The sequence below is a fragment of the Aspergillus heteromorphus genome (assembly GCF_003184545.1).
Source record: "Aspergillus heteromorphus CBS 117.55 chromosome Unknown BO70scaffold_1, whole genome shotgun sequence".
Classification (NCBI taxonomy): Eukaryota; Fungi; Ascomycota; class Eurotiomycetes; order Eurotiales; family Aspergillaceae; genus Aspergillus; species Aspergillus heteromorphus.
Genome location: NW_020290406.1, coordinates 1,490,100 through 1,517,509, shown reverse-complemented (window position 1 = coordinate 1,517,509; position 27,410 = coordinate 1,490,100). Strand labels below are relative to the sequence as shown.

The following is a 27,410-nucleotide window of genomic DNA, read 5'->3' as shown; positions in this document are numbered from 1 at the left end:
TATCGCACACTATCTCGTTTGTTTTTGAGGTGGAGAAAAGACAGACGGAAGAAAGAAGAGGAAAGGGGGAGGGGAGGGAGGGAGGGAGGTAGATAGGTAAATACGGAGGAATGTAGATAGACATGAGGTGTTTGGGGAAGATGGCGAGAGAAAGAAAGAAAGAAAGAGAAAAAAAAAAAAAAGGATAAATATACTGAAAAGAAGACAATGACGAAAGAAAGGGAATAGTGTAAAGTAAATCAGGGAAGAAAGAAAAAGGGAAGCAAGAAGGAAGAAAGAAGGAAGAAAGAAGGAAGAAAAAAAGAGAAAAAGGAAAGAAAATGCTACAATAATACAAAAGAACCAACCAAACCAAGCCTCCGAAGTGTGCTGTGCTCCTCACCGACCCAGTACCAGGTCCCACCGGCTGTAAAACGATATACCAAGGCAAGATAAGATGGTCATACACATACACATCATCACGCTTCGTCCGCCATCCCGTTCGGGAGGGCCGCGGCGCTGTCGTTACTTTTGGAGGCCTCTGCAGCCGCGCTGCTGTCCGCCGCCGCGCCCTCGCCCTCGCCTTCGCCTTCGACTTTGATGCTCGCGTCGCCGGTCGTGCCGGCTGAGGGGTCGGCAGCCGTAGTGGTGGCCGCGGTGGCCTTCGGGTTGGGGGGGCCTTCGTGCCATCCGCCGCGTCCTCGCCGTCCGCGCCCTGGGCGACGCCGCTGTTCTTCTTGAGCTTCTTCTTGCTGGGCTCGCCGCCGGACTTGCCCGCTTGTGGGGCGGACGCGGAGGCAGGCATGGGTCGCTTCTGCGGGCTGGTGGTCGGGCCAGAGGGCGCCGAGGGGGGCGGGATCTTGCCGGACGCGGGCAGACGAGGCCGGGTGGCCATGGGGCGTTGCTTCGGCGGCAGCTCGAGGTCTTCCACCAGGGGCTCGTTGTTGTTTGCCTGGAGCTTCGAGTGGAAGAAGCCTTGGACCAGGCCGATCTGCGACGGGAGAGTCTCGGCGGAGATGCGCGGGTATGGAGCGGGCGGGGAGAAGAGAGTGACGGTCTGTGCAGCGCTGCGGATCCATCAGTATGGGTCGAGGTCGGGCAGAGGGTAGATGCAATACATACCTGGTGTTCTGGGCCTGGGCGGCGTTGTACATGCGGTTCTGCAGGAGATGGAGCGGCACGCTGAGGGTCGCCAGGCCAAACTCGCGGTCCAGCCCCAGCTCCTTGAACCCGAAGAAGTCCTCGTCGATGTCCTCGGCGAAATCGCCCCCGACAAACTGCTCGCTGCCGTCGTGGAAGGCGCTGGACCCGTCCTCGCCGCCGTCGGCGAGGGCTGGTCGCAGGAGCTCGGAAAGCAACGACCGCAGACGGTCGTGGACGGTGGACAGCTTCGTGCCCAGCCGCTCCACGTCGTCTTTGATGTAGGATTCCAGCCCCTCGACGTCGATACCCACGGACGCGAGGGTGTGCAGAACGATTTCCGGCTCCGTATAGGCCCGCTTCCACTGCGGCGCAGTTGTAGCTTCGACCGCCGTCTCGGTGGCGGGGACTTTGGGGATCTCCATGTATGACTTCAAGGTCTCGCCGATCTTCTGGAAGAAGTCCGAGGCCACGTCCGTGACTGCCTCCAGCGCCGACGGCTGATACTCTTCAAAGCCGGTGTGGTAGAAGATCTTCGCCACGGATCGCTGCAAGGCCGCCCGGCAGACCCAGGGAGCGATGACAGGACCCCCGTCGTTCATCACATGGGCTGGCACGTCCAGCTCGACAAACGGCTCCGGCTGGTATTTCTGGAACTGATTCTGGTACATCTGTGGAGGGTTAGCCAACAGATGTTGCCAGCAGAGAGAGAGAGAGAGAGAGAGAGAGAGAGAGAGAGAGAGATGGCTTACCTGGGACTGCAGCTGCATCTGCTTGACAATGCCGACCTTGGAGCACACTTTCCGGGTCTCCTGCATTTGCCGCATGTTGGCATCCATCTTCCGCGCCAGTTTGCTATCAGGCTGAGTGAATGAGCCCTTGGGGAGGATTCTCAGAAACTCTTCCGAGGCATCCACAATGTTGCCGTCCGAGTCTTCCTTCCAGAACAGCTGGGCAGGCAGGTCGGGCACCGCCGACATGACATCGTAGTAGTCGGGGATCACTCGATCCTCGTCCACCTCGATCCCCTCCGCCAGGGTCGCACCAGCCGTGCCCGGACCCATGCCTTGTGCCGTCAGCTCACGCGTCTTGTCGCCTTCGGCATTGCCCTGCTGCTGGTTCCTGATCCACCGCCGCATGCCGGCCTTGGTCCGCAGCAAGGCGGGCTCGTCTGAGTTGAGCTTGTCGCCTTTGAAGAGACGGTGCCTCTCCGCAGCAATGACAGCGCGATCCTTCTTGGTGACTTGCTTCCAGACCTTGTACTCGGGGTCTTCGAATTCCACCCCGGACGCAGGCAACGCACTCAGTGCAGTGCTCGGTGTTATTAACCCGTCAATTTCCATCGCGTCCCCTTGACTTCCTGGCAGGCCCGCGCCGACGCCGACGCCAGCCGGGTCGGATGGGGTTTGCGTGCCCGGAGGCGGCGTTGCGAACCCGTTCTGAGTCCCCTCCAGAGCAGCATCCGAGTCGGAGCGCACGGGGCCTGGAGGCTGGGAGGCCTGGCTCTGACCTCCCGGAGCTGGAGGCTCAGACCCACTTGGGGTGTTGCGCACGGGGGCGGTCCCCTTCTTCGAGGACGATTTGCCCGGGGCTTTTCGGCCTCGGGACGACATGATCGGCTCATCGTCACTCTCTTCCGCGCCGTCGAGTTCCGCCATCTGCAGTCTTCGCTCCTCCGCCTCGACTTCCGCGCGGTCCCGGATGACGATTTCCGGAATGAGGGGGACGAGTTTCTCCGTCTCTTTCTTCATGTACAAGGCATGCTTGCGCAGAAAGTGCTCCGGGTTGGTGTTGTACTTGAAACAATTGGACCAGATGAGGTTGATGTCATCGACGAATTCCTGCTTCGACTTGTACTGCAGCGCCTTGAGCTTCTTGGTCATGGTTCCGAGGTCCATGGGATGCTTGATGACTAGTGCGGGGGTCAGCAACAACAGACACGTTCCTCTCTCGTGGGTCAGGGTGCCTCACTTGTATAGTAATCGGGCGCGTCGCGCTTGTTGACTCGAGTCAAAAACGCAGTGGAATGCTCGGTCATTGCCTTGAGCTCACTGAGCACCTTCTCCGCAGCTTCATAAAGCTCCTCCTGGCCGATCTTGTCCTCGCTGGCCCATTTACTCCGGTTCTTGCGGACCTCGCTCATCAAACTGCGAAGCTCGGCATCGGACGCCTGGACCATCGTCCGCTTCATGTCGATTCTTGCGATCAGGTTTTTCAGGGTCAGGCTCGAGGCGCCCAGGTTCGCGCTACTCAGGGATCCATAGCCAGTGGCATTGGGGTTCGCATTGTTGCCCGCGTTCGCCTGGCCCGACATCTCCGCCTCGACCTGTCGCTCTGACTCCTCTAGCCGCTGCTGGTCCAGCATGGCGTCTCTATCGTTCTCTAGTGTATAAAAGAGCGTGTGGAAGCTTCTTCGGGCGGCCTCTTCGGTTGCCTTCTTGTCTTCCTCTAGTTTCTTGCGGATGTCCTCCAACGTCTCCTTCTTGGTCTCGCGTTGCGCATCGGGCGCTTGCGACATGGAGCCGAACGGGCGACTGGGCGACGGGAAGCTACTGGCTTCCTGGGACGGGCCGAGGGACTTGGGCTTGGGAGGGGAGGGAGCCTCCTCGTCCTCGTCCTCGTCGTCATACTCGTCATAGTCGTCATCGTCCAGCTTCCTGGCGGGCTTTTTGGGGGGCGCCGGGGGCGGAGCGGGTTCGTCGGCGCGTTGGGTCTTTGTCTGGGGCTCCTCGGAGTCGGCGACGGCCGCGCGGCGAGCGTCCTCGGCGGACTTCTGGTTGGCAAAGAGGGTATTAATCTGCGCCTCGCTGCGCTTGTACAGTTCGCGGAACATGGGGATGCGCGGGTCCTCGTCGCCTGCAATATCGGCATCTGATATCAGACCGCCCGCGTGAGATCCGTCGGCATCGGCCGAGGCGCGCATCTGGGGGGTTCGGGAGCCGGACAGGAACCTGCTATAGCCATTGATGGACCGCGCGTCGTGGAGATCGTCGGGAGGACGCAGGTGGCCGGGGGGGAGGCCGGCGTGGTGGTGTCCGAGCGACATGCTCGCTCCAAAACCCCGGTTCTGGGGGTGGGCGAGGGGGGCTCGTCCTCCACGGTTGAGATCAGGTCCAGCTGGAGCGCGCGGGGAGGATCTGGGGCGCGGAAAAAGACATAGAGGCCAAGGGCAGGGCGGGAGGAAGTGCGGGACGATGATTTGAGGGAGCCAAGTGATGGCGGGGGGGTGGAAAAGTGATGCAGAAGCGAGGGCTTCTTTACGAGGGTCGCAGCGCGAACGGATGAGGTGAAGTCGAGCGTGAAGGCGGAACGCCGGCCGCAGGTTTCAGACCAACCGCGCAGTTCGGGAGTACTGTAGTAGTCGTACTGTAGTAGTGGTAGTAATACCTAATGTGGAGGAAGAGGGAGGCTGGGGAAAAGAGAGAATAGCACCGTCTAAGAACAGCAGGCAACTCAACCTCCCACGCTCCTCGTCGTGGGGTGGAATGCTGCAAAACCGGGGAGGTGTTGTTGGTGTTCTGGCATCGATCGCATCAAGGCATCGCGACCAACTCGATCTACGCCCGGGGAGCCTGAGGCCTCGGGCTGCCCCAGGCCTCGATCGTGACGGTACGGTAAGATCCGCGTATACGATACACACCACACCTGACATGGCATCATCCATCCATCCATCGTCCATCAATGGCTTCATCTTCCTAGCACTCCTCTTGCCCTCCCTCAACCACCCCTCGCCCCCCCCCCCCCCCCAACTCCCCCCGTCTTCCTCCGACCAACTCGCCCAGCATGCGAATCCGATATCCTTTCGCGGGTATGTCTTCCTCTCCTCCCCGATCCGCCCCCATCCTATCCCAACAGCCTCAATCCCCAAAGAAAGAAAGCATCGTGAGACAAAACGGAGAACTGGGCCTCAATCTCGAGGACACACATTACACCCCACCCACCATCCCCTTCCCTTCTCACCCATCAATCATATCCATCTCATCCCCCGCTATCGAACCCACTGACCTCCCACCCCAGGCGCCTTTCTCTTCCTCCTCATCCTCGCCGCCTACATCGGGCTGCTCCCCCACAGCACATCACCCACCATCCCGTCCCAACTCCAACCCAATGACAAGTTCCTCCACGTCGTCACCTTCTTCCTCCTGACCCTGGTCTTCTACTGGGTCTTCGACACCACCCGCCGCCGCACCCTGCACCTCACCCTGCTCGTCTGCACGCTGATCCTCGGCATCGGCTCCGAGATCGTCCAGGGCATCCTCCCCAACGGCCGCGCCTTCGACCCCTTCGACCTCCTCGCCAACATCGTCGGCAGTCTCGGCGCCGTTGGGCTCTGCAGCTGGTACCACCGCCGCATGCTGAGTCGTCGCCGCAAGGCCCGCTTCGGCTCCCTCGGCGGTGACGGCGCCGACAACGATGTCGAATTGGGCCATCTCCATGATGACGAGGAGGAGGGTCTCGGGCCGCAGGAGTCGGGTGTCATGAATCTCGAACAGGAGGTCGATAATTGGGATGAAAATGCCGTCGATAATTGGGATACCGAGGATGGACCGGATGATTTGGCTGGGGCGGCGGCGGCGGAGGACTCGAAACGCTCATCGCCGGGTGAGGCGGGACTTCATGGATCGGATGGGAAGAAGCGGAGTGATTGATTGATTGATTGATCGATGATTGATGTCCATTCTATCTATCTATCTATCTATCTATCTACCCACCCTACATACTCACTCTGTTACCTCCACCCGTCGTCTCTCTTCTTTCTGTCTTTCTTGGATGTCTACTCTCCATCTCCGCTACACAAAGCGGACGCGGGAATACCCCGAGAGAGAACGAGAGAGAGACAGAATGAGGGCGAGAGACACGCCATGCTGTGCCATGCCACACACACCACGTACTCGATTCCCCAACCAACCCCCACTCATCATCTCCATTATAACCAACCTCCCCTCCAATCTTCTCCTACTCGCTCGCTCACCACCCACAATCGCACGCCCCTCCACGACTGATCCGATATTCTCCAATCCAACCCCCCTTCCTTCCTTCCTTCCAAACTTCTCATCTAGCATCTCACCCTGTCCCACAACCCTCAATCCACAATCTCTATTACTGGCGGTCCTGTCCCATCCAATCCACTCCAACGATGTCTACTACGCTACGTTACGCTACGCAAAAGAAACAAAAAGTAATTCCTTACCTACCTACCTACCTACCTACCTATCTACCTAATCCACTTGCCACGATCTTACCTCGCCTTATCTTTCCCTTGTCATACATGACACGCCCGACATGACATGACATGACATGACCGGAGTTTCGAGTTGCCGCTTTTTTGCTCCTTGTTTTTTTTTTTTTTTTTGAAGTTCTCTTTTCCTCGGTGTCGATTTCTATACCTGATTTTTTTTTCTGCCTTGTCTGTTTTATGTTATGATGTTTCGTTTTGTTTCTATGTCTGTTTTTGTTTTTGTTTATTTGTCTGAGGTGCTGTGTGTGTGTGTGAGAGAGAGGTGCGGTATTCTGTTCTGTTCTGTTCTCTTCTTTCTTTGTCTCAATACTCCCGCTGCGGGCAAACGACCTGAATCCATGGAATCTGATTTGGTGTATATAGTTGGATTGAGGGGAGGGGAGGGAAGGAAGAAAGAAAGAATGTGAGGAAGAGAAAGAAAGAGAGAGAGAGAGAGAGTGCGGGAGGGCGGGACAGCGGGACGGGGATATTAATTAATTAATTAATATATGAATGAATCTTTGTCTTGCCTACCTAGGTACTAGATACCACTTTCGTTTTTGATGGGTTGGCGGAGTAGGGTAGGTAGGTAGGTAGGTAGGTAAATACTGGGTTTTGGGGACGGAGATATAGTAACCTCTCCTCTCCTTTCTCGATAGGTGGATGTATGGATGTATGGATGTATGGATATATGGATGTATGGATATATGGATGGATGGATATATGGATGGATGGATTCACCAACACCCACCTCAGTACCCAACTACCCACCTACCCATCTACCCACCTACCCATCTACCCTTCTACCCTTCTACCCAAGGTACCCAAGACGATGTACCTCATCTGTCTATTATAGGGTTTAAGGGTTTACAGCATCTACCCATACAACCTACCAACCAACGAATCATATATACCAAGACAGCCTCACTTATGATATGATATGTGACGTGATGCGAGACACAACCACTCAAGATACGACACAGTACACACAGATACATGATTCATTCCATGCCGATTCAAATCAAATCCAGTATGGTACACCAGTATTTCTAATGCGAGGGGGTCAAGTCAAAAAAGCTGGACGAGTGTCATCCTCCACTCTCAAATAATAAAACCAGTTAGGGGAGGGGGGCATCAATCAATCAATCGATCAATCGATGAGGGTCGTGAGTGCCAAAGGGACACCGCGACAGGTGACGGGCGGGTTGAATGGTCGTTGTATCTTCAAAATAGTAAATAGTAAATAAGAGTAGTGGTGGTAGTATTGGTGATAATCATGGTGGTGGTATGGTGATGGTGATGGTGATATGCAAGATGGCGCAACGGGCAATGCATGTTGAAGATGCAGATCATATCAGAGAACTCGTGGCTAGTCATAGTCATGGCAAGAGACAGAACAGAACAGGACAAAGTTGAGTAGACCAGAAGGGGAAAAAAAAGCATCAATAGGTGATTAGAATCTTATATGTACGTGGAAAGGTAAGTTAAAAAGTAGGTAGTAGTCTCTGGGGCTGTCTCATTCGTTGTCAGACACCTCTGGGGTCCCTGACCAGCTCCTGGTGGGTGTGGAAGAATGGCGATCTTCGACGGGCTCGGGCTCGACCTCGAGCTCAGGTTTGGCGGATGGGAGGTAATTGTCGTCCGACGACAGCTTGGCCATCTTCGTGGACCTCTCGTCCGACCGGCGTCCGCTGGAATCGACAGCCTTCCCGAGTTTCAGGTCGGTCTGCTCGCGGAGGACTTCGTAGATGAATTGGAGTTGCATTTCGTTGTAGACCATCATCATGCGCTGCTCGCGCATCTGGTTGACTGCCTCGAACACGGGGTCGTGGTCGGGGTCACTCGCGTCTAGGAGCTGGCCCGACTCGAGTTCCTGCAGGAGGTGGTCGAGTGCGATGAAGGTGCCCGTCCGGCCGACACCCGCACTGCAGTGGACGATCCGGGGGCTGTCGGGCGAGCATTTGGAACCAGATACTCGGATCAACTGCAGCAGCGCATCGCGGTCTTCGCCTTCGGGCTTGGAGTAATCCGCCCAGCCGGCGAAGAGGAAGTGCCAGACGATCTTCGACTCGGTGCCCAGCGTGAGCTGCAGTTTGCGGATCTCGGAACGCGACGTCGGATCCCACTGCGTTTCGAGGAGGGTGACCTGGCCCAGAAGGTCCTCGTCGGGTTCCTGGTGTTCGTCGTTCACGTAGGGTTCATACTCGACCCGTCGCAGAGGCATCGTCGCGTTGTCGTCATCCAGCGGGAAATACTGGGCGCATTTCTCTCTGCCTGCCTCGAAGGTCTGCGTAAGCATGACGATGACGCCGACCTCCTGACTCTCATGGAACACCATATGCCAGAAGTGCGAGAGATGGCCGAGCTTGGGTCCCTGCGCGGTCACGGATTAGAACAGTCCCCCCCATCCAAGATGTACACTTGCGCCTACCTGTGTCGCGATAAACCGCCGTGCGTGCTGGGACACCGAGTCCTTTAGAACAATCGGCGATGCGTTGATGAAATCGCACTCGCCTTCCGGCACCCGCAGGTGGATGCGGGCGTTCGCCCAGGCCTGCACATTCATATACCGATTTCTTGCCTTGACCTCGGGGTCTCCCTCTAGCGCCCAACGATGTGAGGGGTCGTTGGCGAGCATGCCCTCATGGATGCGGGCCCTCTGGATCCATTCGAGTTCTTCGAATTTCTGGTGGATTTCTGCCGTGACACATCATCATCATATTAGCTGAATCCTTGAAACGAAAAATAGAAGAACTGCGGTAGGCGCGCGCAAAAAAAGACAAAACGAGCGAGAGACGCCCGTCAGTCAGCGGGGATAAAGTCAACCGGGCGCAAACTAACCTAGTACGGACTGACACAAAAACGGCGGAACGGATTCATTATCGCGGGCCTCCAGCCCCGGGTCGTCATTTTCGGGCCCCTCTACGATCTCGAACCCATCGTCGTTGTCCTCGGGGAGCGCCCGCTTGGTCGCCTGCACGCTGGTGTCGATCTTGATGGTGGGATGCGCCATCTTGGCCGCAGCGATCCTGTGGAAGGCCCGAACCTTGCCCAGGACGCCGCGCGCCTTCTTGGAGACCCGCTTCCTAGTCGAAGTGAGTTTTCGGGGACCGGGGCGCAGGCTGAAGGTATCGGGCGAAGGGGAGCGGGAGGTTGGGGCTGTGATGACTTCCCCCTCGGGGGTGGTGGTGGTGGTGTCGGACGGATCGTCGGGGTGCGCGCCGTTGGGGGCGTGCGGCAGGGAGGATGATGATATCTGTAGTGTAGACAGATCGGGACAGCTGTGGAAGCTGCCCCTCGACGTAAGATTATGCCTGGCCAGGGTTTTGTTTCTCAAGGGCAGCATGCGCGGTCGGGGGAGAGGGCGAGGGAGAGGCAGGGTGACTTGTATGCCGGATGGGATCCGACAACCCACGACAGCCGTCACGCGCAGGCAGGAAGGAAGCAGAAGGATTCAACGAGAGGTGACTCGGGCAGCAGCAGGCGAGAGCGGCTAACGCGCAGCAGAAGAGGAGAGGAGAGAAGTGGATGGATGGATGAATGGATGTGAGCCCCTCGCGACACTTCTGGCGCGCAATGCTGTGGTTCTTCGTTCTTCTCCCCGCACTCGTCGCTTTCAGACGTGGCCAGCAGTCCGATCAGATCAGTCGAGTCATGGAATGCCACCGAGTAAGGAGTGGGAGCTGGCAAGGATTGTACCGGAGAAGGCGAGGGCAGCATTCGAGATGGATAGACAGATGGGAGAGGGGGGGGAATAGAAAGAAGCGCCCCCCGACCGCGACGATGGCAAACAGCGTCCCGGATATCCATTACGATTTTTATTATTATTATTATTGATTGATTGATTGATTGATTGATTGATTATTCAGGACGGTATGGAGACCGCCCTGGGAAGAGATTAGTTACATTACGACGGACGGAGGATTGATTAAGGGCTGATCCAGGGCTGATCCAGGGCCACAGGCGGTGATGTCAGAGCAATGCTGGCTGGAGGGAGGATCAGGGGATCCCTTCTGGATGTAGATAGAGACTTGGAACGACTTGGACGAGGCATGATTCAGAAATCCCGATCCGTCCACCGCCATCGCCAGCTTCGCCGCCCAATCCCTGCCGCCGCTCGGAGGAACGTTTCATCCGATACCCTCATCGGGGGCGGTGATTGGCCCGCCGCCTGTCGTTGCCACCCAGCCGCGGTGCCACTAGTCCCCATTAAGCTCAGACGTCAATCGATTACTTACTTACTGGTAAGGAATCGATGCTTCGACGCCCTTTCCTCCCCTCGGCTTCAAGAATCCGAGTGTCTCTCCCTTGTTGCCCTCTCCACTTCCCAGCCCCGACCTCCCCTCACGCAGGGAAAGAGTCCAAGCTACGTACGGAGTACAACATTACCCCTATCCCTTGGCTCGACGGCTGGTTCTTTGCAAGATGGCACCGTGGGGGCTCTTAATTCACAGTATGGAGGTGCGTATCAGAACCGGACTTGTCCTATCCCGTTATCCCGATAAAACTACTCCGTACGTACACACGGGCATCGGTGCTAACAACGTCTTTGCGTAGGTTTGGCTTGTAGCTCGGGTACGTTTCTGTTTATGATATTGACCATCACCATGTTCAACCGGGGCGTGGCGCTGACCTCGCCATGTTCGTACAGCTGCTGCGAAGCCAAATGTTTCACAGGATGGTCGGGAGCGCCTATCGCAGATTTAATGGCATCCCACCCCCGCCGCGGGATCAGTCTGGTATGAGTTCTCCCGCATAGGAATGCCCGTCCAAGTGGTCGAGACTGGTGTGGTTAATCTGCTCCTTGTCTAGATACGGACCCGAATAAATTCCTCCGGTTCTTCATGGAAGAGATCAGGGATCAGATGAAGGGGAAGAAACCGTCCAAAAAGGATTGATTCACGGGGAGGGAAAAGTAAGTGAAGGCTCTGCTCTTTTTCGGCGTTTTTTGTAGGGCTTGATATCCATTACTTTTTTATACCCAGCAATTATGGTGCTTTCGTTGCTCTCCTCTCGCTCTTCGATTGTCTTCATTCGTATCCCATGTCATGAACCCGTGGTCTATCGGATATGGCTTGGGTTGAGGTGGTTCGTATGTCCCTTGAACTGCATCCTTATTTCGTCAGAGGGGAAACGCCGCCTCGTACGCCTTGTCCGGCTGTTTGACCGTGTGGTGGAGTGGACTCCGCAAGGTGACACGGAGGCACGGACAGATATGGTCTCATAGATGCTGTTGAATCTCCGTAGTTATTTAGTTCAAAAAATGCCCAGGTTTCCATCTACCACGGAAAATCTATCAGTGCCATGATCACCACAGGGGACCTCACCTGGGATGGGTGCCTCGTACCAAACCCTGAGCGGATCAGCCATGTGATGTGTAGATCGGAAATCGGGTGGCAGGATCGGTATGTCTCACGCCACTCGCAGGGACGATGGCACGAGTTCGCATCGCTGCCAGGGCTACCTTATTCTGCGGAACCTGCATATGCAGGTGAGTTGATACGTGCCACCGCCCACCAGGCAGAGGGTAAGGCAGACTTGGGATACGAGACTCGATGAGTCATTTCCCTGCATAATTAGCAACCTATGTCGATGGTAAATATGCCAGCACTGGATTTCATAGTAGTAAGTACGTAGTTGGTGAATTAATGTCTGGACTTGACTAATCAGCATTGCATCGAAGGAAGTTAGTAGCCAACCACCCAATTAAAAGACATATACCGAGTATGTCCTGTCACACGAGCAACTTAAGCATCAGTGGCTAAAACGTCCCGAGTCGTCCCGCCCTCCAGGTTAATGGCGTTGGAACTTGGAATGCGCAGGGAGTCCGGGGTGAGGACGGTCGATGGAGTCGGAGGGCCCCCCCGTCCACGTAAACTTCTCCATACTCGGTCCATTTATTCCTTTAAGAGTCGCCAGAAGACCCCCCAGGCATGCTGGGACACGGCAGACAGACCGACCTGACCAAGGGTGCCAACGTTCCAGACACTCCGCGAAGCCTGCTGACGAGGCAGCTGGTTAATTGCGAGAGGGATCTAGAACCCCCATGGGCTGCCGATCACCCGACTGGATGTGCTCGTAAGTCGTAACGGTAGTAGTCAGTAGTATGTGTAGATATCTAGACTCTACTCTCGGTAGAGACTACTAGACTAAGTCGAAAGCCACGGGGCATGGAGATAGATGGTGGCACCGCACTAAGGTTTATGAAGGATGAATCATTACGAATGGGAGCGTGTGTCCCGGCGACGCAGGGTCCTGGTTAGCCCGACCCTCCCTCAGCCAGAAGGAGAGTCCGAGAGACGGCGTACTCCGTGTCTGTAAATTGCCGCCACTAATTATTATCGAGGCAGGCTGCCAGTGCCAGCAGTGGCGCACGGAGGGCCGCTACTGCAGCAGTCGGCTGAGCCGGCACGCGTCGATGGGTCTCAGGGAAGGATTTCAAAAAGAGGGTCTCCCTGTCCTGTCTGTCCCCGTCCCTGACTCCCTCCCTAGTAGTATCCAGTATCCAGTAACCCCGGAGTAGGTACTGTGTTAGCGTACAACTGCATAAGGACGGAACGTCGGATGACTCTGAGACCGAGAGAAGACTTTTTTTTTCTCTCTCTCTTTCCCTTTTCTGCTGTTTCCACGTTTCCACTGGGTCGTAAGTATGGGGATCGGACGGCGTGGACTGACGAACCTCGCCAGGCACACAACAATAATGTTGGTTTGTTTAGTTGTTGTGGTGCCGAGTCTTACATAAGACGCGAAGGATAACTAACTACTAGTTAATGAACCTGACCAGTGACCTGTGGTACGGTCACCAACGGTACGCCGGCAGCCGTGGTACGGACCTTAAAATAGCAGTCGGTGCCAGAAAAGGCGAAGAAGGACATAATTTGCAGCGATGGGAGGATCCTAGTTCGTGATCTCCTCCAGTAGACTGAAGACTACCACCACGCGAGGCCGAAATCCCGGTGCACTAAGCACCCGAACTAGCAGTGTTAGAGACTCTTGAGAGCCTTTTCAGAATACAATTGACGGCTAAAATGCCTTAGTCTGAGAGTCCGAGACCAGGCAGACCCAAAGACAGGCACTAGCCCGAAGTCAGGCGCCCGAAAATGCAGACCTGCAGGCCAGTGGGAGTCCCCCTGGCCGGGCTGTCTCAACTTGCAGCCGCTGAATGGCCGGCGGGCCCCCTAGTGTGCGCGCTAGAGGGCGCCCCCTCCTGGGCGCGATGCCGGGATTGGTGGTTTGTGTTGCCTGCTCGGCGAATCTCCTCCACCCGTGTTGCGCAGAAGTCCCGCCGGGCCCCCCCAGTGACCCGGTGCCCTTCCCTCGCCCTCTTTCATCTCCAGTCCTTTTCATCTCCATCCCGCCTCCTTACACTCTTTCCTGACCCATCATCGTGTGCCTTTTGTGTGCGTGTTATATCTGCAGTCACTCGTTAACCCCTCCTTTTCCCTCATCCACCATCTACAACGAACGAACTCATCCATCCATCCCATCTTGACAACCACTACTCCATACTCGCCTCGACTCCCTACGTCTAACGTACGATCGCTATCCACAGTATCTACGCTGTCTGAAGTCTGACTCCTGTCTCGGTCTTCCAGTCCGCTCGCACTGTCCATCCCATCCGGCTCTGGCAGCCTTGAGAACGCCTTACCATACCCTGATCCATCCGACTTGCCCACCATGCGAGCCGCCCGTCTCTCGTTCTTCCTCTACTCCCTATCCCTCGTGGCCGTCGTCGCTGGTCAGAGCGCCGCGGTCACGAGCGTAGGTAACGCCGTCACCTCTGCTGCCGCCGCGGCCACCACCGCGGCTGCTGCCACCACGTCGGAATCCTCATCCACCTCCACCTCCACTTCCGAGACCTCGACCTCCACCACGGAGAGTACCTCGTCCACCAAGGAAGCCGAGACCACCAGCACATCGTCGTCCAAGTCGGAGGAGACCACCTCTTCCACGACGGAAGCCCAAGCCAAGACTACCCAGCAGCAGGCGGCGACGACGGATGCACAGACGACCGAGGCTGCTACCACCAAGAAGAATGGAAAGACCACGGCCGACAGCACCACCCAGCAGACCACCGCCACCCCCGTTGTGAAGACGGTCACGACCATCGAGACCATCAGCGGAACGCCCGTCCAGACTACGCTTACCACCACGTCCACCCCCGCCAGCAGTGACTCCACCGGCTCTCCGAGTCTAAGCGGTACCTCATCGGATAACAAGAGCAGCTCCGGCCTGTCGTCCTCCCAGAAGAAGATCATCATCGGTGTCGTTGTGGGTGTGGGTGGTGCCATTATTCTCGGAGCCCTCGCAGTCGTGGGCTGGAGGATCCACGCCCGTCGCGCTGCGCAGGATCAGGACGAGGCTGCGGATCTCATGAGCGGCACGGCTGTGGGTGCGGGTGCTCGCGAGAAGGCCCCCAGCCCCGGTGGGGGCACGCCTTTCAAGTCTACGCTCGACCAATATCACAACCCCGGGCCCGTCAATGCCGCCTCCAACTTCTAGACTGACTCGGATGCTCGGGCTCTTGTCCGATGACATTCACGTTTCTCTGTTCACCTGCGGTCATGAAGCAGAGCATGTGGTCTGTGGTTAGATACCGCTCTCGAGACTGTAAATTTGTACGATTATGACGCAGTTATTGTTGGCGCTTCCGGCGAGGAAATCCTCGGGTCTGTCTTTTTCTTCTCTTACTCTCATTCTGGTCTGCGTTGCCTGCCAACCCACCCGTTCTGTCCCGCTTGATAGACCACTGTCGGCTCTCCGATATCACGCTCCTTTACTTAGCACAGCGATTTTTGTTCTAGCATTCATGGTTGGTCGATTCACTTTGATTCCCCCCTCGAGCATTTGTTTTCTTTCTCGTGAGACGAGGGCCACGGCCTGTCGTCTCCAATCTCTGCTCTGGATTACAGGTCCTTCGATCTTTGCCGCAAAAAGCTTTTGATTGTATGTATTTAATTTGAGAAATGACTTGAGCACATCCGAGCAAGTAAATCATACACGGTACATACCTTAAGCAGCCACTCACCCCAGTCGAATAGTCGAGGATCGTCAGGGCATTCCAGTTCTTCCTTGTCCTCCGTAGTTCCTCTGCATTGCCGCGGAGAGTCGCACAGGGTGATATCCGTAGCCAATAACCCGGCCATGTATCTATGTGCCTTCAACGTCCCTGCAGTTAGCCGCCGCGTGAGACGCCTCATATCGCCGTGTCTTATGTGCTCGCCGGGGTGTGGTCTGTAGCTTAACTTACTCCGTATATTTACGGAGTATCTACCTACTGTAGATAGTTATGTATGTGTTTATCCTTGATCGATCCGAGTATCCGACTCACGCTTCCTTTCAGCCAAGATCCAAGACCCTCCCTCCCTCCCTCACCGACTACCAAGCTAATATTCAAGCCATAACTCTATTTCTAGCTATCGTTCTCGGCGGTCTTTCTTCTTTGTCTTGCGTTGTTGGCGGTGTAGATGGTAGATCCGGATGGGAGATGGGATTGCTGATGGGGTTGTTTGTCTTGGTGGTTGGATCAGATTGGATAGCGGGCATGTGAGCTGTTGGATGGCTGGTGTTGGCTCTTTTAACCGGGTGTAGAGATTCATTGGTACGGAGTAGTCTGCTGTGAGTTCAGAGGTAAACTACCTCGGTTGACGAGATGCCGCTACCTATGCACATAGGTGACGAACACGGGTAACTCGGGGATGACCGTAGGCAGTGGGTGGGATACGTTTTGTATGGCTTAGATTCGTTCTTTTGATTCTGTGGTTTTATACAATGTTGTTAACCGCCATATTCTCCAGGCATACAAATAAACAGCAGCCTTGCAGCCTTGCAGCCTTGCAGCCTGATTCGGAATCTAACAGCCTTACAGCCTAAGGAATGCGATATGCCCCGAAGCAGCCTAGCGGCACGTGGCGGCGTGTCGGACGGACGCGCGCGAGAATCCCAGCCGCCCTCAACCCGCGCCGGTGGCTTTGGTCCCTCCACTGTAAATACAGTCGAGGCTCCATTTCCTTATTCCTCTCTGGCAGTAGCAGTATCAACCAGCTGCACGTCTGAGACTACACTGCACTACTACTTACTACTCCATTGGCCCCCCACAGCACAGTCCCCAACACGGGATCCATTAACCTCACCGCTCAACTTCAATACGACTGACGACTGACGACCGAGGCCACCTCGACCAGCAACCAAGCACAATGATGTTCGCAACCCACCCCATCCACCACCACCAACAAGACCACCCAGCACCCGCACCAACAGCAACAACAGGACCAACAATGCTCCCAACCTTCTCCCCCGCGCGCCCCTCCCCCCTCTCCCCCCGCCGCCAACAACAACCCCCCGCAGACCCCCAAACCCCCCAATTCAACTTCTCCAGTCCACTCACCAGCACCACGCCCCTCCGCACCCCCTACACCTCCACCTACCCCTCTGTCTCTGCCTTCGGCTCCCCGGAACACCACCCCCGCCAGCAACAAGAACACCAAAGGGGGTTCACCTTCTCCTCCCGCTCCAAATCCTCCGGCTCCCCCAGCTACGCGCAGCGCTATGCATCCACCATCGCGAACCCAATGGCCAAACATACCTCGCCGTCTGCGCGACGCAGCCTGTTCCTGAACCGCGTGAAGCGCGAGCGCGAGGACGGGCGGTTCGAGAATCGCGGCGAGCAGTTGGTGCTGATGGAGCATGTGGCGGAGGAGAAGCGGTGGGGGGAGAGTATGCGGAGGAGGGGGGAGAGGCTGGCGTTGGTGGGGGTGAGGAGGATGAGGATGAGGGTGAGGAGGGGGGAATTGGAATGAAGAGGGTATGTATATCTCCTTTCTATCCTGTCATACGTTTTCTTCTGATATGCATGTACATGTGCAAGTGCATATGCGTGAGTGATAACGGATAACTGACTGACTCCATTACAGAAAACATCGACCCGCACGCTCTGAACGAATACATGCAGTATATCCAGGAAGAAGAGGACGCGTTGGATCTACGTATGAATATGGCTATGAGTGCGGAACAAGCACAGGCTCAGGGACACATGATGGGTGCGGGCCACCCGTCCCATGGGCATGGGTATTATGATCCTGCTGCCGCTGCTGCTGCTGCTGCGTCGTTCAGCGATGAGGAGTACGATGATTTGTTCATGGATCTGGCGGGAGAGCCGAGTCAGAGTCAGAGTCATAGCCATAGTCAGGATATGGATATGTCGTGATTTGGCTCTGCGTGGTGCAGATTCCGTGTTGCATATAGTTGCATATTCCATGTTGCATATCGCATACTCTACGGAGTACACTGTTCATGTTTCTTGTTCTGGTTCAGGCGTTGGATGGATTGACGGGTGGATCACAGTTGGTTGGTAAGTCGATGGGCTGGTTGATTACTTACTCTTGTCTGGGATGGGATAGGGCTTGTCGCGGGACGACGATACATAACTTTACATAGTACACTTTTGTTTTTCTAGACATATCTAATAATGTTCGGGTTAGCTGGTGAAAATAAATGAAACTAAATAAACCGAGTCGACGTTGACTATCTAGCCCTTATATGCGACAAGGTGGTAGGTTGTTGGTTGCATTCCTTAAAAAGGCCTTTTAACCGGATTCAATTTGACAGGCTAGCAAGGTAATAATACACTTGAAGAGCTAAACTAGACATTACTGAGGAAGAAAGAAGCCACGGCAGCACGGTGACCCACAGGATCACAGAATGAGCTTCCCATATTGCTGTTGTGGACATGAGGAAGAATATCTCATCCTTTATTTCATCAGCAAGATTCAGCGTTCGCATAATCGAATCGAGGGAAGTTACTCTTCAAAGTCGTAGTCCCCTTTATCTGGCGGGTCTGGCCAGATAAGATCGTGTGCGCGTATGACAGCAAGGTCTTTGATTCCGTCGGTCAACGCTTTGACGAATCCACACGGGTCTAAATCGAGTCTCCGAGATGAATCAAAACTCGGAAAACTTTCATGGCAACGCGGATGAATTATATCGCTAATATATATCGGTGGCAGGCTTCCGACGACGGGTCCAGGAAACACATGCTATAGACATTGATTGTTGTCAGTTGCGTCCATGATCCCAGTACTGTTGCTATAGTTAAGGAACTTACAACAGTTTCCCCCCGTTTGTGGGGTTCAGAGCTATCATCCAGTTCCCAGAATTCGAGTGCTGCAGTAATTGGCCCAACCCAATCATCAGTTTTCACTTCTTGATAGCATTTCTCGTAAGCCGCCATGGTATTCGTCTCTTGTTTGGTACAGGCCTTCGTTGCTCGTTCTAGGAGATCTGCATGATTGGCTTTGCCGTACGTGTTTCCGAATTCGATCAGAAGATTGGCCATATTATCCTTAAACTCCTCGGTCTTTTGCTGTGTTATGAGAGTACGCCTGTCTTCCTGGATATTTGCCAACACGACAAGCTGTACTCGGCCGCTGCTGTTGAGCAGCCAGTGTTTCATATCGCGGGCCAAATCATGGTAAGATTCTGAGAATCCTGCCTCGAACATCACGGTTTGTATCCGTACACCAGTCTGCGGGTTAGTCATGGTATACGACTGATCAGGAGCTTTCCTATACGTTTGCGGTTTTTTGCCCAGACCGGGGATCATGCCCTGAAGAAAGGTCACGTCGCTCCCGCCCAAATAAACACAATCCCTCTCCTCAGACGTGAGCATCTGCTGCTTCAAACGTTGATGACATTCGCCAGCGAATCTAGCAAGACTGCCGTGTACGGGACGCATATCCCGGATGACCAAAAGATCTAGCTCGAACCAGTATGCATTAGGCAAGAGGGTTTCTTTCAAAACCTGCCTAAATTTTTTTGAAGTCCTCAGTGAGTCGCTAACTTGTATTCGTAACTTCCCTGAGCCGGAACCCCAGAATGATCTGATTTTCTTTAACACTTGATCCTGCTCTTGTTCGTCCGGTGGTAGCACGTGGTTGTTGTCACTTGGTTTGATTATGGAGTCAAGACTCGCCCCGACTAAAGGGGTCACGAAATTCGAAGCTTTGGTTAGAGTCGGCATTGCTGCAGGTGAAGACATGATGAAGAGGAATCAACTTGGGAGGTGGGAGATCCGGAACACCATCAAGGTAGTATGCGGAGGTGGAAGGTGCGATCAGGAAAGCAGATATTCTGCCCCAACGAACGTCATCTCTTTTGTGTCGCCGCCTCCGCCGCCTTTAGCTATTCTGCCACGGAACGTCACCGCCTTTGTGTCACCGCCTTTGCGGCGCCTTTAAGCAAGAATCCAGAGTCCGAACGACAGGCCTCTGTTACTTCGTTGACTGTTTTATTAATATTTTCATTGATGCTAATTATTCAAGTTGCATGCTGTCCACAAGCTTTTACTAATACAGGACACAGCTCTATCTTCCTGATATCCTACTAATGTGAGTTATGTAGTATATCTTATCTATATTATACTGGCTTTCATTTCTTCAGACTGGGTCCATGTCTACAAGACTTTCACCATTGTAGTAAGGGAACTTACTTAAGCAAGAGATAATTAGTAGTAATAGTAGTATATGCATGTATGTACACAGCCACAAAGCCACCAACCAGGGCACGACACGGCACGCTTTCAATATGTCTGGGTAGATGTGATTTGATTTGATTAGATTCGATATTATATGGATTCTGTGATATGCATCCACATCTATTGGACTCATTGCTGCGGACAATCTGGGATTCCACCGGCGCCAGGTCCAGCACCGGCACCGGCACCGGCACCGGCAGCGCCAGGACCCTCCATCCACGGCGCAGAGATCAATTCGTCGGGGGGGTTGCCGGCTGCTTGCATCTGTAGTATCAAATATTGTCAGTAGGTCAGTCATCAATACTCTTCCAATAAATAAGAGCGAAAGCAGAAGAAAAGGAAAGAGGAAGAAAGAAAAAGAAGAATAAAAAACTCACCTCCTGCATCTTCTCCCACACAAACTCCCTACACGCCTGATCCTCATCGGAATAACCAGTCTCCTCAAACTTCGCCACGATAACCTTCACCACGGCCGCCTGCCTCTCAAACCGCTCCAGATCCTCTGCCGACACCGTCCCCTTCTTGCGATTCTCCTCCAACCACGGCCCGAACTTCTCATCCAGCTCCTTCATCGGCTCATACAGGATCTCCTTGTTGGACAACTGCTCCATCATCCCCATGAACATCTTCGTGAGATCGCCCTCGTCCCCGCCATCCTCGCCGGCGCCGCCACCAGCCTCAATGGCTTTCAGGAGCTGCGCGACAAGGTCATCGGATATTTCGTCCTCCGAGGCTGCGGCCGTGGCTTTGTCGCCGGATTCTTTCATCCGGTTGATCGTGCGTTGGATTGTGTCGTTAAAGGTTTCGGGCGCGCCGCCTGCTGCTGCTGATCCTGATCCTGACCCTGTTGAAGCTGCTGCTGCCGTCGTTGAAGACCCCGCTCCTGCACCTGCACCCGCGCCCGCGCCACTAGACGACGCCCCATCGTCTCCCTTCATAATCACATCGCCGACAAGCTGCTTCAAGAAATCCGAGGCATTGATGCCGCTTTCCTCGAAATACTTGGCGAAGGTCTCGGCGTCGGCGTCGAGAGGGGGCTGGTCGGCTGAGCCGGACGCTGAGGAGTCTTTCTTTCCTCCTGCGCCGCCCATCATGCTGGCCATGTCTTGTTCCAGTTGTTTCAGGAAGGCTTCTTCGTCGAAGTCGTCGGCTGCGGGGGAGGCATCGGGGGCGGTGGCGGAGGCGGAGGCGGGTTTCGGGGTGGGTTTGAAGTCGTCGAGGACTTCTGGGGGGTGGGTTAGTTTTGTTTATCGTGTAGTGCAAGTGTAGGGTGTAGATTGTAAAAGAGAAGAGTGTCTAGAAAAGAAGAGAAGAGGAGGGAGGGGAAGAGTATACCATCTAGATCATCGAAATCGGAGTCATCATCATCATCCTCGGCGCTGGCGACATTCGCCCCGCGCGACGGCGCAGGGGTCTCGGAGGGCGCATTCGGGGAGGCTGGTTGGGCGTCGCTGGATGTAGCAGAGGGCTTTTCGAACTGCGATGACGATGATGCAGATTGGGAGTTGGGGTTTGCGCCTGGGGTGGTGGCGGGGGAGGCCGATGGAGAGGCCATCTCAACTGAGAACTGATAGCCGAGGTGGGGGATGAGGGGACGGAGGGGGGAAGATGGGTGGTTGCAGGTTATGTTAGTGGGGGTTGGCGGGGGTTGATCGCATAGACGCGTTCAGGTGCTGCGGAGGAAGAGAGAGGGAAGAAGGAGGTGATTGATGTCTAGAGAAGAAGCTGCTGATGGTGGTTGTGGTGGTGGTGGAGAGAGAGAGAGAGAGCATGTGAAAAGATAGTCAACTGCATGGAAAGGACCGAATGAATGAATAATCAGTTCCGTTCAGTCCATCTGCCGACTGGCGAGCGGGCTGCTGGCTGCTGGCTGCTGGCTGCTGGCCCTTCGCACCGCGGCTGTTGGGTTTGTCGCCATGGGGAATGGATTGGGATATGGATTTGGGAATTATGCTATTTGGGATGTAGATATATCTATCTTGTCTGGTGTACAGTTCACTGCAGTATTCTTGGTGGAGGATGAGGATGACATAAGGGCCACCACCAACGTCACTCGCAGACAGACGGGCGGCATCTGGAAGAAGGCGACGATGCTTCTAGTTCGGCCCCCAACGCCAGTCCGGTGCTTGCGGTGTGCCAATGGTCTTACTGACGGGCCGCCCAGCAGATCGATCATTCAGGGGGATACTAGAGAGACATCTACATAGTATCTACATGCATACTGCTCAACATCCCACTCCCCCCTTCCCCCCCCCCCCGCCAAGACGTCTGTCGATAGTTGCTGCTGCTAGTCAGGAAGTACTGTAAGTGTACTGTGTACTGTACTTAACTCGATCGATCAGACCATTGTTCTCAGGCGATCCCGTGGCGGGACCTCGTGATGTCCGACCACCGTTGCTTTGCCTCGAGCCGATGCTAGGAGCATTGGAGCAACGCCTCCGTCAGCGAAGTGCCTGACTAGCGGAGAGCTCCCTCCTTCATCGGAGGTTTCCTAGATCAGGATCATATGCAGTCAGATTTGTTCGAGGGAAGCCCGGATGTCGGCTGTCAGATCAGGTGCTCGTGCGGGCAGGGATTGTTGGTTCTTGCAGTTTGAGATCCCGCTGACTGACCGACCGGAGGAGGAACTGGGAAGAGGAATGCTGATGATGATGATGATGATGATGATGATGATGATGATGCTGATGCTGTTGCTGATGCGATGATGACGGGAGGGTCTGGTCTGGTACGGTACGGTAAGACCGCCGTCAGCTCACCGTGTAATCTCCCCCACGAGATGGCAGCTCCGCGTATTGCCCTGTTCGGGCAAGTTTGCGTGATTTTTCACGCCCGCCAGTCCGTATCACTGCTCAGTCTGGCGAAAAATGGAGCAGACACCGCAATAAACAGGCAGTGGACAGACAGTGGACAGACTCGGATGTTCAGGATAATCCTCAACAGCAGCTGTAGAAGGAACTTCCTCCGGTCTCTCCCCTCTCGTCTCTTTCCCCCGTCCACCGTACGACCACAGGGACAAGGAATCCGCCCCAGCTGAACCACGGAAAACTTTGTCGCAACCTGCCGGAACATCTCCGCGGGATGATGAGAATATTAGCATGGGAGGCCCGGTTCCGCCTGATGCGGAACCCTCTACGGCTGGCTGGCAGCAAATACGACCCTGCCACCACCGCCCTATTTAACTACGCTGGCCTGTTTTTTTTTTCAATACCCTTCCCCTGGCTAGGCTAGCCTGCCTCCCCTCAACCACAATGGCTTTGCTGTGCTGGGCTGCCCGCCCACTGGGGCGGCGCCGGACGGAAACACGTTACCACGTTCGCTGCTCTCCACCCGTTTCGGAGACTGCACCTGCTAAAGTGCAAATCTGCATGGCTGCATGGCCACCCAGGCGGACGCGGACGGGCCACCCCGTAAGACCATCGAATAGGGCAACTGTAGGGAGTAAAGTAAAGTAGAGTGACCGACCATTGACGGTCTGACCAGGGCGCCCGCCGCCCACGGAGGCCGTGACGACTCTTCGCCCTGCCCTGGGCGGATCTTCGGCTGGGTCTGACCTTGCGGTGGATCTCGTCAGTCGACTGACGGACGGAGGAGGTACCTAGTCCTGCGTCAAGGGTTGACGAGTGGCCGAGAGGAGAAAGGCTAGCAAGGAGGGCGATGCTGAGCCTGCGTCTCGGCAGTCGAGAACCAAGTGGAGGAGGATGGCGGTTCTGGTGGTTCCCGGTCTTGGTACGGCGGTCTTGGGCCTTTTTCTTCTTTGACACTCATGAGGGCGGGAAGGGCTGGAAGGGAGGGGGGGAGGGAGGGGTGGAGTCATGGGAGTTGGAGTTGGAGTTGGAGAGGGAGAGGAAGAGGGAGAGGGAGAGGGAGAGGGAGAGAAAGAGTTAGGGAGAAGGAGAGTAAGAGTTAAGGGAGAGTTCGTAGCAGATAGATAGAAGTCAAACAGTAGTCCAACGTTCCGTTCCGGGACGGGTCCAGGTGTTTAAAAAGCATTCGAGAATCGAGGTTGAATGTTCGAGGGTGATGTTCTCGAGCATGGACGGAAGGCGTGTGCCGTTCGAGGGCAACCAGTAAGTTTCAGCGGCGAGTGTCCGTCCCCGTCAGTAACAAACGCCCGCCCCCTCTCTGGGTGTGGGTTAGCATCAGTTGGGAATAATTGGGATAGACTGGATTTTTCCCCTGGAAAGTCTCTGCCCTTGACCCAAAGGGAAAGGCCACGAGAAAGGGTTAAAAAAAAAAAAAAAAAAAAAAAAAAAGGAAAAGAAAATCTCCCACGCCAGTGTATTTTTCTTGCTCCCTGTTCGTCCTTCTTCTCTTTAATAACATCCCGTTCTTTTTAGTCAATAATTTTACCTCACATCTTTCCTCCCCCCGCCTCCTTCCCTCCCTCTCTGCCCTTCCACTTCCTCCTGCTGGCTATCTCTTTATCCCCTCGACCAGTTTCCTTTATGTCATTGTCCTTGGTCGCTGCCTTCATTGCTGCTGTCACTATTGCTGCTCGCACGTCCCTTTCTGCCGCCCAGCCGCGCGCCTTCTGCGTCTGAACCATCCGATCCCATACTAACTACTCACCTCATACTTCGTGCTCTTACCCCGCCGGCTAGAAATTTTCCTATCGCGTATAGCCAGCCAGCCAGCCCTTTGGTCAGTTCATCACTCGCCGCGTCTGTCGGTGACTCTGGCTTCAGGGTGTCTGGGGGAAACTAAGTCCGCCGTCCGCCGTCCGCCGTCTTGATTGATATCTCCGGTTTATACTGCGTGTCTCTCCCCTCCCTCAACCCCAATCCCCCGGACCGTCCGGCGTGTCATCATCCACCTCCCCAAGCACGCAAGGGGTGCTGTTCCCCGGGATTCACACCCACCCATTCGAATAGATTCAACCCAATGGTCTCTATGGTTGAGACCGCCCAACCCACGCACAATGACCCGGCCCTGGACCCGGTCGTCCCTAAGACCGAGCCCCTGCCGGAGGGCTCGATCAGTTCCGCCGTGTCAACGCCGGACCCCGAAGGGGATGTGTTGACGCCAGATGTGGCCCAGACACAAAAGCGAAAGGGAGGCCGCAAACCTGTACGTAAGATCTGTCTGGTCTTTCCCCGGATCTGCCCTGCCCTTTATACCCTATTTTTATTTCTTATTGCTTTTCCCTTATCTCCTGATCCCCTGCCATTTGTTCCTGCGTGCAGTCCGGGGCCCCGCACTGCGTGGTGTTGATTATCATTTATCATTGCGATTGATCATCCCCCTCCCAATAATCCTGCCTCCCCTCCCCCTTATCGTCCTCTCATATTCCTTCCCTTCCATTCCTTCACCTTGCTTTATCTTTCTCCTGCACCTCCTGCCTTATCCGTCCCCCTTTATCTTTCGCTTTATCTTTCTTATTTTATCTCCTGCTGTCTGCCTACTCGTGCCTTCGCTAACCGCCCCCCTCTCCCCCCCCCTCAGATCTATGCCACCTCCGAGGAACGTAAGCAGCGCAACCGCCAGGCCCAGGCCGCCTTCCGCGAGCGTCGCACAGAGTACATCCGTCAGCTCGAGTCCACCATCAAGCGCAATGAGGAGTCCCTGCAGTCCCTGCAGCAGAGTCACCGCACCGCTGCTGATGAGTGCTTGATGCTGCGCTACAAGAACTCGCTTCTGGAACGCATCTTACTCGAAAAAGGTGGGTTCTTATCGCGTCCCCGGTGGGGAGGCCGACCTTCCATCCCCATACCCCGGGTCTCCCCACAGCCAATCCTCGTGGTTACATCCAGGCTAACCCGTCGTAGGTATCGATGTCCAGGCGGAACTCCGACTGAAGGCCGGGGCCCCCGGGGCTGGCGCGGGCAAGCCCAACAACCCCATGGCCGCCAAACCGCCTTCCAGCCTGGAGCGTGCCGCGGCTGCCAACCGCAACTCGGCCCAGAGACACCCCGGCATCGCGCCCAAGGAGCCCTTCGGCATGTCGCAGCATCGCGACGGTGCGTATGGTATTCCATCACCACAGTTCCAGGCCACGCCGCCCTCTCACGTCTCCTCCCCGTCCCACGCCAAGTCCCCCGGCTTCCCCTTCCAGGGGGCGATGTCGCCTGTCGGGGTCGACCCCCAGGCGCAGCGCTCGCAGATGCTCTCGCACTCGCGGACGCTCAGCCAGACCACGCCCCCGATCAGCATCGGCCAGCCGGACTCGACCGACCCGAAGTCCGCGATGCCGGGTGGCACCAACCCTCGAGCTCCCCGTGTCCCCTCCGCGTACTACCCATCGCCCTTCCAGAAGCACTATGACCAACTGGGTAAGCTGACTCCGTCCCACGGTGCCGGTGGCAGATCCGTCGTGGAGGGGAACCCTGTCATTAATGCCCGCATAGAACAGGAGTACGATGCCCAGGCCGACATGATCGACGATGAGCATGACTCGTCGACGGTGGGCGCGTCCCCGTATGTCGCCGGCTACAGCAACCCCGCGTCCGTCGCCGCTGGCTCCCACCCCATGGGGGCGCATGGTCTCAACCAGTACAACACCCACACGGGAGAGGGGGCCAACGGAGCGTACGGCAACACGAACCACCTCATGGGGAACTACGAGCCGATGCTGGATGCCGACCCCTTTGGGCTGAGCGCCAGCATGCATTTCCAGACCCCTTTCAGTTACGAGCAGAATAATACCACCCGCCATTAACCTTCTGTTTCCCTCTCTGTTTTCGTTCGTCACGTCCCCCGCCGACGGGGCGACTCGCATGGCGGCATCTCTTTCATAGCTTTCTTCTATGACAGGAAGACAAAAGTTGAAAACTTTGTGAAGCATTGCCTGGCGTTTTGCGGTTGATACCATTTGTTTCAGTTTCTGATGTTGTTGTTGTTTTGTTTGCCTCCCCCAAAAGGAACGGAAAAGCGGTCGGTTGTTTGGGAGGCGCTGGAAAATGCCGAAAAGAGGGAACTGGTTCTTGTACATGCATGCATGACTGGTCTCATGGACCCGAGGGCGACTGCGGTGCAGTTTGAGGCCCTCGGGCCGGACTCTCAGCTCTTGTGGACATATTATTATATGTTTCTGATGTTTATTTGATTTATGGCTGGGGATGAGCGGTGTCTCAGTTTATGGTGATGATTCTTGACTGCGGTGAAACAGTGGCTTGCATGGTGAAGGAGCATTCCTGCGGCATTGCGTTCATATTTTCAGATATATATATATATTATATTTTTTAGTATTATTTCTTCTCATTGTTTTTCTCATTTTTTATTATTATTATGTGTGTTTCACATATGCTTTTATGACCGAGCTAGTGGTGGCGAAGTATGTTTCTTGGGGGAGCTCCTCGAGCTGGTAGCTGTAGCTAGCTACTTGCCTGTCATTAGCTACCGGCGAGCGGCTTCCTGAGGGAGGGTATGGATGGAATGGAAGATCTACGAGCACGAGCCAAGCGCGCATAGTTTGTAGGAGGGAGTTAGTGCGTAGTGACGTCGATGTGTGGAAGTAGCAGTCGAGGTGGTGGTAGTAGTAAGTAAGTAGGAGTACTGCCGGGGGAGAGAGAGCCGTAGCGGGACACCTCCCAGTACTCCGAGTAG

General features: G+C 55.3%; 12 protein-coding genes across 12 annotated transcripts; 8 read left to right on the top strand and 4 right to left on the bottom strand.

The window, feature by feature from the left end:
• Positions 1-378: 378 nt before the first annotated feature.
• Positions 379-4,165, bottom strand: BO70DRAFT_376133 (SAGA histone acetyltransferase complex subunit SPT7; the record flags this gene model as incomplete). Its single annotated transcript, XM_025545114.1, has 5 exons — positions 379-406; positions 453-1,046; positions 1,102-1,790; positions 1,872-3,031; positions 3,091-4,165. 5 exons carry the CDS (start codon positions 4,163-4,165, stop codon positions 379-381), a joined length of 3,546 nt encoding a protein of 1,181 aa, XP_025404199.1.
• A 737-nt stretch (positions 4,166-4,902) lies between these two features.
• BO70DRAFT_348827 (VanZ family protein) lies at positions 4,903-5,768 on the top strand (the record flags this gene model as incomplete). The annotated part of the gene is made up of 2 exons (XM_025541631.1): positions 4,903-4,927; positions 5,137-5,768. 2 exons carry the CDS (start codon positions 4,903-4,905, stop codon positions 5,766-5,768), a joined length of 657 nt encoding a protein of 218 aa, XP_025404198.1.
• BO70DRAFT_11041 (uncharacterized protein) lies at positions 5,696-6,462 on the top strand. The gene has a single exon (XM_025537872.1). It carries the CDS (start codon positions 5,791-5,793, stop codon positions 6,340-6,342), a length of 552 nt encoding a protein of 183 aa, XP_025404197.1. The 5' UTR covers positions 5,696-5,790; the 3' UTR covers positions 6,343-6,462.
• A 1,102-nt stretch (positions 6,463-7,564) lies between these two features.
• ptpB (tyrosine protein phosphatase PTP1) lies at positions 7,565-9,778 on the bottom strand. The gene is made up of 3 exons (XM_025537861.1): positions 9,179-9,778; positions 8,769-9,034; positions 7,565-8,711 (listed from the first exon to the last, which is right to left on the bottom strand). The coding sequence occupies exons 1-3, from the start codon at positions 9,681-9,683 to the stop codon at positions 7,854-7,856; spliced, it is 1,629 nt and encodes a 542-aa protein (XP_025404196.1). The 5' UTR covers positions 9,684-9,778; the 3' UTR covers positions 7,565-7,853.
• A 428-nt stretch (positions 9,779-10,206) lies between these two features.
• BO70DRAFT_10855 (uncharacterized protein) lies at positions 10,207-11,343 on the top strand. Its single transcript, XM_025537857.1, has 3 exons — positions 10,207-10,798; positions 10,895-10,912; positions 10,989-11,343. Exons 1-3 carry the CDS (start codon positions 10,318-10,320, stop codon positions 11,042-11,044), a joined length of 555 nt encoding a protein of 184 aa, XP_025404195.1. The 5' UTR covers positions 10,207-10,317; the 3' UTR covers positions 11,045-11,343.
• A 2,398-nt stretch (positions 11,344-13,741) lies between these two features.
• On the top strand, positions 13,742-15,323 carry midA (putative cell wall protein). The gene has a single exon (XM_025542073.1). It carries the CDS (start codon positions 14,015-14,017, stop codon positions 14,837-14,839), a length of 825 nt encoding a protein of 274 aa, XP_025404194.1. The 5' UTR covers positions 13,742-14,014; the 3' UTR covers positions 14,840-15,323.
• BO70DRAFT_10928 (uncharacterized protein) lies at positions 14,797-15,381 on the top strand. Its single transcript, XM_025537862.1, has one exon. It carries the CDS (start codon positions 14,964-14,966, stop codon positions 15,279-15,281), a length of 318 nt encoding a protein of 105 aa, XP_025404193.1. The 5' UTR covers positions 14,797-14,963; the 3' UTR covers positions 15,282-15,381.
• Positions 15,382-16,614: 1,233 nt separating this feature from the next.
• On the top strand, positions 16,615-17,809 carry BO70DRAFT_425151 (uncharacterized protein; the record flags this gene model as incomplete). Its single annotated transcript, XM_025547657.1, has 2 exons — positions 16,615-17,053; positions 17,251-17,809. 2 exons carry the CDS (start codon positions 16,615-16,617, stop codon positions 17,541-17,543), a joined length of 732 nt encoding a protein of 243 aa, XP_025404192.1. The 3' UTR covers positions 17,544-17,809.
• Positions 17,810-17,945: 136 nt separating this feature from the next.
• On the bottom strand, positions 17,946-19,465 carry BO70DRAFT_425150 (uncharacterized protein). Its single transcript, XM_025547656.1, has 2 exons — positions 18,441-19,465; positions 17,946-18,372 (listed from the first exon to the last, which is right to left on the bottom strand). The coding sequence occupies exons 1-2, from the start codon at positions 19,371-19,373 to the stop codon at positions 18,136-18,138; spliced, it is 1,170 nt and encodes a 389-aa protein (XP_025404191.1). The 5' UTR covers positions 19,374-19,465; the 3' UTR covers positions 17,946-18,135.
• A 531-nt stretch (positions 19,466-19,996) lies between these two features.
• pex19 (putative peroxisomal membrane protein receptor Pex19) lies at positions 19,997-21,635 on the bottom strand (the record flags this gene model as incomplete). The annotated part of the gene is made up of 3 exons (XM_025545113.1): positions 21,204-21,635; positions 20,246-21,093; positions 19,997-20,132 (listed from the first exon to the last, which is right to left on the bottom strand). The coding sequence occupies exons 1-3, from the start codon at positions 21,421-21,423 to the stop codon at positions 19,998-20,000; spliced, it is 1,203 nt and encodes a 400-aa protein (XP_025404190.1). The 5' UTR covers positions 21,424-21,635.
• Positions 21,636-23,421: 1,786 nt separating this feature from the next.
• On the top strand, positions 23,422-23,846 carry BO70DRAFT_10724 (uncharacterized protein). Its single transcript, XM_025537847.1, has one exon. It carries the CDS (start codon positions 23,523-23,525, stop codon positions 23,751-23,753), a length of 231 nt encoding a protein of 76 aa, XP_025404189.1. The 5' UTR covers positions 23,422-23,522; the 3' UTR covers positions 23,754-23,846.
• Positions 23,847-24,758: 912 nt separating this feature from the next.
• On the top strand, positions 24,759-26,523 carry BO70DRAFT_367590 (bZIP transcription factor; the record flags this gene model as incomplete). The annotated part of the gene is made up of 4 exons (XM_025544573.1): positions 24,759-24,935; positions 25,311-25,527; positions 25,634-26,137; positions 26,213-26,523. The coding sequence occupies 4 exons, from the start codon at positions 24,759-24,761 to the stop codon at positions 26,521-26,523; spliced, it is 1,209 nt and encodes a 402-aa protein (XP_025404188.1).
• Between the last annotated feature and the right edge of the window lie 887 nt (positions 26,524-27,410).

Excerpts from the sequence above, each read along its gene's own strand:
- midA (XM_025542073.1), top strand. The coding sequence starts at position 14,015 with ATGCGAGCCGCCCGTCTCTCGTTCTTCCTCTACTCCCTATCCCTCGTG.
- BO70DRAFT_425150 (XM_025547656.1), bottom strand. The coding sequence starts at position 19,373 with ATGTCTTCACCTGCAGCAATGCCGACTCTAACCAAAGCTTCGAATTTC. Across the intron at positions 18,373-18,440 it reads ACAAACGGGGGGAAACTGTT|CATGTGTTTCCTGGACCCGT; the intron begins GTAAGTTCCTTA and ends CAATGTCTATAG.
- ptpB (XM_025537861.1), bottom strand. The coding sequence starts at position 9,683 with ATGCTGCCCTTGAGAAACAAAACCCTGGCCAGGCATAATCTTACGTCG. Across the intron at positions 9,035-9,178 it reads TTTGTGTCAGTCCGTACTAG|AAATCCACCAGAAATTCGAA; the intron begins GTTAGTTTGCGC and ends GTGTCACGGCAG. Across the intron at positions 8,712-8,768 it reads GGCGGTTTATCGCGACACAG|GGACCCAAGCTCGGCCATCT; the intron begins GTAGGCGCAAGT and ends GTGACCGCGCAG.
- BO70DRAFT_11041 (XM_025537872.1), top strand. The coding sequence starts at position 5,791 with ATGTCCATTCTATCTATCTATCTATCTATCTATCTACCCACCCTACAT.
- BO70DRAFT_10855 (XM_025537857.1), top strand. The coding sequence starts at position 10,318 with ATGCTGGCTGGAGGGAGGATCAGGGGATCCCTTCTGGATGTAGATAGA.
- BO70DRAFT_10724 (XM_025537847.1), top strand. The coding sequence starts at position 23,523 with ATGCTGAGCCTGCGTCTCGGCAGTCGAGAACCAAGTGGAGGAGGATGG.
- BO70DRAFT_10928 (XM_025537862.1), top strand. The coding sequence starts at position 14,964 with ATGACGCAGTTATTGTTGGCGCTTCCGGCGAGGAAATCCTCGGGTCTG.